The sequence below is a fragment of the Ascaphus truei genome, chromosome 2 (genome assembly GCF_040206685.1).
Source record: "Ascaphus truei isolate aAscTru1 chromosome 2, aAscTru1.hap1, whole genome shotgun sequence".
Lineage (NCBI taxonomy): Eukaryota > Metazoa > Chordata > Amphibia > Anura > Ascaphidae > Ascaphus > Ascaphus truei.
In genome coordinates this window covers 134,522,853-134,534,687 of record NC_134484.1, presented here as the reverse complement: position 1 = coordinate 134,534,687, position 11,835 = coordinate 134,522,853, and the positions used below count along the sequence as shown (strand labels likewise).

General features: G+C 42.4%; 1 protein-coding gene across 1 annotated transcript in view; it reads right to left on the bottom strand.

Annotated features, from left to right (window-relative positions):
* Positions 1–1,784: 1,784 nt before the first annotated feature.
* USP14 (ubiquitin specific peptidase 14) overlaps positions 1,785–11,835 on the bottom strand; it is a 33,853-nt gene continuing 23,802 nt past the window's right edge. Inside the window, exons 10-16 of the mRNA XM_075585224.1 lie at positions 9,914–10,028; positions 7,518–7,583; positions 6,860–6,952; positions 5,889–6,011; positions 5,294–5,348; positions 4,012–4,119; positions 1,785–2,572 (exon numbers count right to left, since the gene is read on the bottom strand). Coding sequence (XP_075441339.1) covers positions 2,424–2,572; positions 4,012–4,119; positions 5,294–5,348; positions 5,889–6,011; positions 6,860–6,952; positions 7,518–7,583; positions 9,914–10,028 — 709 coding nt within the window. The 3' untranslated portion in view covers positions 1,785–2,423. The remainder of the gene's footprint in view (positions 2,573–4,011; positions 4,120–5,293; positions 5,349–5,888; positions 6,012–6,859; positions 6,953–7,517; positions 7,584–9,913; positions 10,029–11,835) is intronic.

Below are 11,835 nucleotides of genomic sequence, written 5' to 3'. Positions count from 1 at the left end.
CCGGTTCTCCAGCATGAAACTCACTCAGGCAAACCGAAAGTCTCTGACTGTAGGAGTGCTGGGGCTTATTCCACCAATTTACTGTGTACCAATAGCACTGTGCGAGCTTACTGATCTGTGAGCCTCAGCACCTACCCCCTGCGCCTAGGGTTCCACCAGGACTGTTGCCCATGCACTGCTCTACTGGACTTATATATCCGTATATGTAAGTTTTTACTTGTTATTTTACTACAAAAGGGGAGGGGATAAGGGAGTGATCGACTAAACCATACTAATTGTGTGAAACGTGTTAATAATAATACATTCAATTGATAATGAAAAGTAGGTGCAACTGTGAACTGAAGTGAATCGGAAAAAGTAGGGGGTGCAGTGGCCTGTACTCCAAAGATTCACTTAAATGCACACTACCTAAATTTAAAATTTAACCTTTAATATCAAATACTTAAAACATATATTACCAAAGTGAAAATGTAATAACGTTTAAAAATAAATTAAATAAGGTAACTCGTGCAGACAGGCAGTCTCTAATGTTTAAATGCTCCAGTATATCATTAAAACTGGAGAATAAGAGGCTGCTAGGGTGCAGACAGCCAAAATGAGCAAAAAAAGCCCACCACTTCACTGATTAGCCTAGTGAAGTGGTGAATATCGTAGGGGCTAGTAATATCATTTGTTGTAACTTGATACTGGCAGTATAACCTCCTAATCAGGTCTTAACCTACTCCAGGGATCCTTGCCTGGCCACTACCCTCATTTTTATATATTGGCTAATCTAGTGAACGGCTGACAAATACTGTATTAAAATAGCCCCATGAAGGGGGCTGACATCATCAACACTCGACCAACGCGCGTTTCCCTCCTACTACGGAGCTTCCTCAGGGACAAAATTTTGGCTGTCTGCACCCTAGCAGCCTCTTATTCTCCAGTTTTAATGATATATTGGAGCATTTAAACATTAGAGACTGCCCGTTTGCACAAGTTACCTTATTTAATTTATTTTTAAACGTTAAAACATATATTACCAAAGTGAAAATGTGATAAGTATTTGATATTAAAGGTTAAATTTTAAATGTAGGTAGTGTGCATTTAAGTGAATTTTCTTTGGAGTACAGGCCACTGCACCCCCTACTTTTTCTTATTTTACTACAGTTTTATTAAATCTTGACCCTTGGTGCGCTTTTGTGTTTAATTTTCCATTGACACCTGACGTTTGGAGCCATCCTACGACGGTATCGGTGGAGGAGGGGTACCTTCACATCGCATCAGCTGCAAGAGGGAAGAGCTGATCTATTTCAAGATCCTGCTAGGAAGCAAGAGCGCGGTTTGATTTTACTATCTGACATTAACATGGTTCAGCTCCCGTGAACCCTGCTTCATACTTATTTATTTTAAAGCTTGAATAAAAACTGCAAAAATGACAAACATACTCAACTTATGTGTTTTAAAGGCCACATAAAATGTACTAAAAATCATGACAGTCTTCCATTTTTTTTTTTTTATTACTATTATTTTAAAACTGATAAAATTTGCCTTGAGACCCTTTAAGTTTATTGAATCTGGCCCATAGATGGTGTCTCAGCCACAACTTTTTCTTACAAAAAAAAAAAAAAGGATAAAAACATACTGGACGTAGATCTGAAACACAGCATTCAATTCTCACTGAAGTCAATGGCATTTCTCAGGTTATTGGGAATCCCCACTACAGTACTAAGAAACCCCAGTTTGATAACTACCGTATAATACTTCAGGCAAAAACCATTAAAAAAAAAAAACCACAAGAGCACGAGATTGATCACAATTTTATTCGGAAGTCATGAAATGCCAGCAACAGCACAGACCAAAATTGGCAGGTCAGGCTGGACACATACGTGATTGTGGCCATGTCTTATGGGCAGCAGCACTGTTACAATGAGGCAACACGTATCTCTCCTCCTTCCTGGCAGAGCTGTCAGATAAGGCAAAGGATGGCAAAGTACTGTGGTATAAACCATGCAATAGTAACAACCAATGATGTAGGTGTGCAATAAATATTTACTTTTTTTTTTTTCTGTCCCATAGTTAACATGTTAAAAAAAAAAAAATTGGTTCTAGCACCACCTGAGAAGTGGGCGGCCACATAGGCATTGTTACTTTCCAAATCTAAATTTAAAATTCAAATTATATTAAGACTAAGAAAAAAAAAAATTCACTTCCAAAATCCCACTCTGAATTGGCATTAAACGTTGCCTGGACGTGCTACATGTCACTGAATAGCAGGGAGATCTGAAACAAGTCATCTGATGTCATTTTTATCGGTCATCGTGAATTGAGTTGAACAAATTACAGTCCCTTCCTACAAAAAAAAAAAAGAGTCAGTTTTAGGGCTAAGAAATGGTAAATGGGGAACATTTATTTCACACCTCGGCTAAAATAGCAAAATGTCATTATTGTTCAGTCTCCTCTGGAGCTTCGATTCGCCGAGGCCCGTAAAGAAGGACGTAGGCTATGTGCCAATCTCCTCCACCAGACAACCTCAGAATATCTTCCGGAGACACAATGCTCACTTTGTCGTCATCGAATTTCATCCACTCATCTGAAAAATGGAAACGAATATAAAGAGCATATAACATCGGTTCGAATAATAGTCAGTGAGAACTGAAGGCTGCAGAATTATGCTTTTCAAACGCCTCCAGCAGCAGCAGCAGCAAAGTATACCCTGTATTTAGCTGCGCCACCCTTGTGCATAATTATCATTATTAATAATTCATAATATTAACACTTGGTTTTTAAGTTTCACCTTCACTGGTAAATTATCAGTCTTAATAAATGTTGCAATAAGACGGCATCAGGGTTTTTTTTGGGGGGCCATTTAATCTTTACGGTGATCTTGCAAAGGCTCGGGGTGCAATTCCTATAATATTTAACTAAATAAAGAAAAGATAAGGACCCTATAAGTCAGCTTTATGTTTTTACAGGTCACCAGGTCTGATCATGGTCGCGTCACAGGCTTTGCACATAGCAGTTGCAAACGTGCAACGGGGCGCAACCTGCAGCCCAGCCAATCTGGGGCCGCGGGGGCTGGAGTAGCCGCGACCAAAATCAGCTCCCATCCAACGTTTGGGAGTGTGCTCGTGATGTCACGTGAGCGGCTCGCCCTCATTGGCTGAACCGCGCACGCGACCCGGCCGTCGCATGACAAATACAAACGCGTTTCTTGCAAAGTGTCGGTCGCCCCGGCGCCCGTCTCGTGCACGCGCGCTCTGTGGCCATGCGCATTGGCTTCAAGTGTTTTGAATTTGGCGCGAGCGATGTCGCTCACTATGGACGCGACCATGCAATGTATGTACTGCAGACAAATCATGTCAATGAGGACAGTGTGGGTCACTTTTTCAATGCTAACAACTGTAGGCAGATCTAGTTAAATTACAAAAGTAGCATTGAAAAGCGAATCCAGATTCCCTCTTCTGTTCCAGGCCTCTATAACAGTGGTCTTGTAACCTTTTTTACATTGAGCATCTCCTGCTAGAAAAGAATTGTTTCATTAATAAATCTTATTGCCTACTCATTTCCCCCCCCCCCCCCACCACAAAGTGTGTGCTGAGCATGCACATTTTACGTGAAACTTCTTTGTCTTTTGTCAGAGAAATTGTTTGTGATGGTGATGTTTTTAATTAAAAAAATCACACAATTTCAGTGACAAAACGCAAAGAAGTTTGACTTAGAACGTGCGTGCTCGGCACACAACCTCAATTGTATCACTTTCTTTACCCTACAAAACCCTGTTGCGTCAGACATGCTTGCTACAATATTTCTTAAGTTTTTGGGAACTGCATAAAATGGTTTCCCCTCCACCCCCCAAATAATGTTTTTTTGCTATGGAATGATTAAATGTTTAGACAACTTTAAAAAAAAAAAAAAAAATTTGCATTACAAAATAGTTTATTGCGGGTTTTTTCCCCTTAAAAACATACTCGTAAGAGTTGCACCCAGAAAGGGTTAGTTTCTCCTATGCGCACGGACGCTTCTATTTACCATGTTTTCTCTTGACCCAGGAAACATAGTGTCCTGAAGAACTGGATCTTCCTTGATGGGTGAGAACTGCCTGCAGCTCGAAGTAACCACAATTATTAGAACCAACATCTGAAAAACAGCAAGGACATCAGATTTATACTGCGTGTGTACTGATGCAGTGCTAGTAAAGCGTGAAACCCTGCACATGTAATATAGTGTGTTACTCTAATGTGTATAAGTCCTTCATGCTTATTGGGGGGGGTGGGGAGGGGAAGGGGGGGTGAGAGAACAGTCCTATTTAAGAGGGGTCTTTTGACTGTACCTTAAAAAACACGATTGCCAGGATACTAAAAAAAAAAAAAACACTGGATTTGTGAAATGTGTGAAACACACCAATTAAATCTGAATAAAAGTTAAGAAAAACATAATTGGTGTAGCTACATTTAGCAATACAATTCTCTGCAATGTAATCCTATTCACTGAAATGTGAGTGATGCTCGTGTGTGCAATATCATATTCTTCCCCTGTAGCCTGGTTTCTGTAATTTTTTTATTTAAATGACAACATGCTTTGCAGCTAAGTGTGAACACCAATGTTGAAATGTATTCAGTCACATGGGTACTTTTAAAGCAATTTCTCATTTTCAAATCTGTTCCTGCTTTTAAATGCATTACAATATTTAGAGCTGAGCATAAAAATGTAATAAAAATTAGCTAGAAAGAACAATGCTGACTCTATTCAAACATTTTTTTTATTTACAAAATGTTCCTGTCCACACAAAATGTAAAAGCTGTTAAACCCTTGGAAAGACTGAAAATAGACACAATTTAAACAAGGATTTCAGCAGTTGGTAATATATTTTTCTTCAAATTGTACATGTAGAATAAAATAGTCATTTTTTCCTGTTTGCCTTTTAGACCATAGCTTTGGGGTTTCTGTGTGTTTTAGATTTGAGAGTGATTTCCACAACTAATTTCAGATATTATTTAAATTATTTGAACTGGAAAACAATTGCAGTAGGACACGCTCAAGAGATTTTGCCAGCGTTTTGTTTTTTTAAATATATAGTGTGATTGAGTCATTTGTATAATTAAATCACTAGCATCAAATATGTTTTCAATGTTTAATTGAATACACTGCTTATTCAAAATGTTTATGCAAGGACTACCTGTATAAGCTTATTTTTGGTTGTCTTCTAACATAGGTAGAGTGTGTTTTGTAGTATTGCTGCTGAAAGTAGCTAATGACAGTTAGCTAGCTGCTCCATCATGGTCGTTGCGAATAGGCAAATATGTACACTTACCATCTGGGAAGGCAAATGGTTCAAATCTAGCATCTTTTTTTGCCACTTGGATTGCCTAAAATGACACCGGAAATAATATGTTAATGTATGAAGAGAGACGGGGACAGAGAGAAGGGGGGGGGAGGGGGGAGAGAGGGACTGTACGAGAGAAATAGTGTGATACATAAAGAGAAAGATGTGTATATTTATAAACACAAACAGATGATCAGCATGTATAAGGATAAGGGTCAGTCTGATCTCTATTCCTTGTTTAGTCAAAGCTACACATTCCATAAGTGCTTTGCAAATGTATTATTCCGTTGTCAATGTCTATGTTTTGTATATTAACCTTGAGAACAGAAGGTGCAATTTAGAGACACCTGCCCACGCACAGATGTTTCAGCTATAGAAAGTAAAGCTGGAATCCTCATTTTACCTCCCACACATTTTAGAAACTGAATAAACCGTAGCGACACATTTGATTTCATATCCAAAAAGGCATATAAAAAGACAATTAAGAACCGATGATTAGGGCTCTCCTAATTATATCTGATACTCTGAGGAGAACATGCTCATCCTTCTCTGCCGCTGAGATAAACAAGCTTCACATACTTACTTTTGGTGGCTGTCCTTGTTTATCTTCTAGCTCCTTGAACTTTGAGCGATATGTGACCATCTTTTCCTGAAGCTCTGGTGTACATAATTCATATATGTCCAACATGAGGGGGAATTTAACATCCTGAGGAAGAGGGAAACAATGGTCATTTAAATGTCCCTCATCTCAGTCAAAAGAAAAATGTTGGTTATGAATATTAAAGCAGGGCCGCGAGTATATTATTTGATGGAAAATTATTCACAGTATTAACAGTGCCATATTGTTGCCAACATTTAAATTGAAAGAGAAATTGCCTCACTGTAGCTTCCTGGTGTTTTCTGAGAGGGTAATGCCTGGAACAGGTGCAGATTATAGCATAAGGAATACAAAATAGATATCTAGAAGTATTCTCCTTGCAAAACATTGAACATGTGAACACTTCATAAAGGTTATATATCCAGCATGAGGCTCTCAGTGGGACTTCTGAGAACGTAATACTTGGCTGTTGCTTGCAATGCATTGCTGGCCTCTCTGACATCTCCTTCATTTTAACCGGTTTGCTGCCAAAGAGCAGTAACATGTCCAGGGGTGTAACAAACTATAAAACATGCACAGGACCACATGAGAGATCAACAGGTTTACTACACATCCAAGTCCCTTCTTCTCCTTCCATGACTGTTCTGCTGAAAAGTTGTTAAACAGAGAAGGAAACCTGAGGCAGTCCTCAATTCACGTCTTCAAAAAGATGTAGCCAGACTTTGTTCCGTGTGCTGGGGAACTTTTGTAATCGTGACCACGACAGCCGTCCCCCTGCAGAATAGCGACCGCCCACCAACCCCCCCCCCCCCCTCCACGGAATCGTGACCAACAGCCCTCCCCCCGCAGAATAGGGACTACCCCCCGCGGATTGTAAACATTATATAGCACCTTCTTACACAAACTGAAAGATAAACAATACAGAAAAGGATGACATGACGTGGACAAATCCAAACCTTGAGAACTTTGGCATTCACAGACTCCTTCTCTTTGTAAAAGAATCGGACCATCTGAATAGTCAGGTAGGCAGGTAAACGGCTGATCCTGGACTACAGTAGAGAAAACAACGCAATTACAAGGGGACAACTGGCTCTCGGAGGCACAACATTTCTCTTCCCATTTCTTTTACGACAAATGATAAAACAAGTGTTGCAATTACACAAGTCTTGTTCCTATAGATAAGCAAGGCAAGTAGCAATCTGTGTGTTTTCTTTCTCCACTGCAAGATTAAAATAAAAAAAAACACTAGGGTCTCCTGTAACATGATCAAGAAGCTGGAGGAATCTTATAGGCAAATGTTTTCTAGCACCAAATAATTTTCGCTCAGTGCCCCCAACAAACATCCAGTGACTCATTCACCCAATAAATAAAATAATACACATGGGAGTCACTGGATGTGTGTTTAATATTGGCACAAATTACACCCCGCGACTGGTTTACAATGAAGACTAAGAGACACAGCTATATCACGGTCTCACTTTCAATGCTTCAGGTTCTCTTGTGGGAGGCAACTTTTTTTTTTTTTTAAATCCATTCCAGGTCCTAAACCCAGACAATTTACTTTGCTGAATCCTTTTGTAATCAGATGCAGCTTTTTGATTTCCATATACTTACAGATTTAATATACAAAGCATTTCTTTGCAGTGATGGAGAATGTTTGGTGATTTCGTCTTGAAGGCGCTGAAAGATACAATGATAAATAGGATGGTGTGAGCAGTCATTCCCATCAGAGCATTCTTTACCCCCCATCACAGGCGGAGGAAACCACACTCGTTTTGTTTCTACTAACTGAAGTAACAAAATTCCCACAAAGGGAACCCTATGGATGAAAGGGGCAACCCTAGTGAACCAACGGCAGTGACATATTCTATAAGTTAAAATAGCAACAGTCCGCACTCCAGAGGTCTTGAAAAACATGTGAAGGTTTAATGTACAAGGAAGGACCGAAATGTTGATCCTACATTAAACCTTCACATGTTTTTCGAAGGCCTCCTGGAGTGCGGACTGTGGCTATTTGATCTGAATGCCAGGATCTGTGGGTGTCTCATCACCTGAGGCAGGTTGCAATGTTTATACCTGGAGTGCTCCTTTGAAATTGCAATATCCTATAGGTTGTCACCATTGTTATGCAAATCAAATTGGTATTTTTAAATAATGTGGTTAACATGTTGTCTCCTTAGCAACAAGAGTGTTTGGAGAATATACAGCTGCAGCCGCCGGTATGTCGACCACATCACAATCCCAACTCACGGCCAATTCCCCAAATACCCAGCAGACTAATGGCCCATCGGATTAACACAGCGGGAGTCCCTGCTGTGTGAATCCAACCTGTCTGTAAGAGACGCGCAGTCAGAGAGAGGCTGAATCAGTCACTCCACCTGCGCGCCTCTAACAGGCGATCGCCGGGCCGTGACGCGGGAGCATTTAAACATGGCTGCCGGGATACTGGTAACCCATAACGGGGCTTGTAACTCAGGAAGCAGGGGGTCCCTGGACCCAAAATCAATGCGGTTCAGCTCCAGAGACCCACTGCTACAATACTGTAATGTTAAAATTAAATAAAACCCCTGGGATCACCTGTTAGAGGCGCGGAGGTAGAGCGACTGATTCAGTCTCTGGCTGCACGTCTCTTTCAGGCAGGTAGAACCCGGTTGGATTCACACAGCGCGAGTCCCATTAAGGACGCAGGGACCTCCCGCGGTATTAATCCGATGGGCCCTTAAGTCTGCTGCGGCCCATCTCGCGGGGTTTTTGATCGAAATCTCAACGTTTCCCCCGAGACGTGGTCGAATACCGGTGGCCGAGTCTCTCTCTTCTGCAGTGTTTGACTCATAATAGCAACATCAAAAAGGGGAGAATCAGATCAAAACTTGGGATGCCCCTAAACACAGGGGCCTGTGGTAAAGGAAAATGAAAAACTGGGTGCTAGAAACAAGAAATCCTAGTCAATGCGTAGCACTATGCAAAAGGGAGCCAAGCACACCAGGCGATTGTGATATTTCCAATGTAGCTAAAAAAAAAAAAAAGAGGTAATTTCAAGACTATTGAGTGAAAGTTGCATCCAACGTTTCGGTGCACATGCACCTTCATCAGGGGTCACAGCAGCACATTGGCCGGGAGCCAAGGCGCAATTTGCACTATTGCGAAAGAATTTGCCATATCTGCCATTGACTTTAATGGCAGGAATCACCGATTTGACTCCTGGCCAATGTGTTTAAAGAAATAAAGGGGAAAAATAATTACCAGATAACATTTGAATTAGGCAGACCTGGAGAAATGCAAAACCAAGGTTTTTTTTTATTTTTTTTTGCTTCTTGTGTAAAAATAAATGTGGAAATGTTACTTTAGGGGGAGTTGAATCTTTGTAGAGGAGGCAATTACATTGATACATTGCCCCTGTGAGGACAAAACAAAAAAGAGTCAGTTTGTCCGCTTTGAAGGAGAAGTTCTTCCCCTCCGGTTTTCCATCTCTTTTCTAACAGGTACGTGGACAAAGGAAAATGTAACTACTGTAACACCCAGTTACATTTTGTGGTTAGGAATTGCTAGTCGAGGCCGATGCTGCACATTCAACGGCTGCAGAAGTAGTACTTATGTTTTAAGAGACCTTTTCACAAAAACAAAAGAATACATCTAGTAAGTCCAGAAAATCGAGTTCAATTGCATCATGATTGGCTATGACTATGTTTAATGGCCGACTGCCTTAACAGGTGAATAAATGCTATTTCGGGATCTGCATTATTAACGCATAAAAAAACCTATGACACCTGCCGGCTGCGGTCTTCTGATGCCACATGTGATGATGACCTCTGGGATAGTGTGACCTCTGGGGTCAGAGAAACAAGCAGTAGCACTATTGTTTTTCTAAATATTTCCATATTGAAATAAAATTCCAAATTGGGGTAAATACACAACTAAACATATAAGTGACCTATATTACCGGAGGCTTTTCAAACATCGGCCATGTAATATTCCCATTAACAACCACAAACGGCTGTGGCCCTTCTCACCAGCTTGAGGCCCGTGATGAGATATTTCACTTCTTGGTTAATGAAGCAGCTGAGCTGAAGTTGATTCTCTTTGCTTTTTGTGGTCTCTTCCTCTTCAGATTCAGTGCATTTCATACTTTTCATATCATTAAGGAATTAAAAACACGAGCGCAGAGCCTTCACTCACAGCCCAACTTCTGCACACAGAGCAACAGCCCGTTGTCAGGGCACTATACACGTGTCAGGGCATTATACACGTGTCATATCTATTGTGCATTACACAGACAGGTCATAAACTCGGGGCGGCCAACTCCAGTCCTCAAGGGCCACCAACAGGTCATGTTTTCTTGAGATCTGGAATTGGCCATCCCGGTCAGACCAGCTCATCTCAAGCACTTCTGCAAATGGAAACAGCAATATATAAAACACGTTGCTGATCAAACTGGGCTATCGTTTTTCAGAGCTACTTAACGTAAACAATAACACAACAATAAAAAAGATTTTTTTAAAACAGCAATAACTGGCCGTGTGAGCTGTGGCATTTACAAGAAAGCAGCAATGCATCATTGTGGAAGGATGTGTGTGTCATGTACAGGATGATTAGCATGTAACAATTAATACAGATTAGTTTAATTACACAACTATTTGAGTTTACAAAATGCAATGTTGTGTGTTACACTATTTGCAATATGAAGATCTATAATAAATGGGATTTGTGTATAAGGCGGAGTCCCCGCTGGCGCTGAGCTCGCTATGCGCTTGACGCTTAGCGCGCTTACCTCTGTGAATGGGAATCCTCCCGTTCAGGCTCGCGCTGTGCTCGCGCGCTCATGCTCGTGCCCGCACGCTCTCCCAAGCTTTGTGCTTGAGGAGACACTGGAGAGATACTTTCAGACTCAGAGCAGGCAAAACTGACTGCTGTGGGGTGTGGGCAAACAAAGTGGTGTGGGGGGGGGCAAACAAAGTGGTGTGGTGTGGTGGCAAACAAAGTGGTGTGGTGTGGGGGGGGGAAAGGAGAGATTGGGGGGGAAAGGAGAGAAGGGGGGAGAAAGGAGAGAAGGGGGGGAGAAAGGAGAGAAGTGGGGGAGAAAGGAGAGAAGTGGGGGAGAAAGGAGAGAAGTGGGGGAGAAAGGAGAGAAGTGGGGGAGAAAGGAGAGAAGGGGGGAAAGGAGAGAAGGGGGGGAAAGGAGAGAAGGGGGGGGGAAGGAGGGAGAAAGGAGAGATGGGGGAGAAGGAGAGAGAAAGGAGAGATGGGGGGATAAGGAGGGAGGAAGGAGGGAGAAAGGAGGGAAAGGAGAGAAGGGGGGGGGAGAAAGGAGAGAAGGGGGGGAGAAAGGAGAGAAGGGGGGAAAGGAGAGAAAGGAGAGAAGGGGGGGGGAAAGGAGAGAAGGGGGGGAGAAAAGGAGAGAAGGGGGGAAAGGAGAGAAAGGAGAGAAGGGGGGGGGAAAGGAGAGAAGGGGGGAGAAATGAGAGAAGGGGGGGGGAGAAAGGAGAGAAGGGGGGGAGAAAGGAGAGAAGTGGGGGAGAAGGAGAGAAGTGGGGGAGAAAGGAGAGAAGTGGGGGAGAAAGGAGAGAAGTGGGGGAGAAAGGAGAGAAGTGGGGGAGAAAGGAGAGAAGGGGGGAAAGGAGAGAAGGGGGGGAAAGGAGGGAGAAAGGAGAGATGGGGGAGAAGGAGAGAGAAAGGAGAGATGGGGGGATAAGGAGGGAGGAAGGAGGGAGAAAGGAGGGAAAGGAGAGAAGGGGGGGAGAAAGGAGAGAAGGGGGGGAGAAAGGAGAGAAGGGGGGAAAGGAGAGAAAAGGAGAGAAGGGGGGGAGAAAGGAGAGGGAAGGAGGGGGGAGAAAGGAGAGAAGGGGGGGAGAAAGGAGAGAAGGGGGGAGAAAGGAGAGAAGGGGGAGAAGGGGGGGTAGAGAGAAGGGGAGAGAGAAGGGGGTAGAAGGAGAGA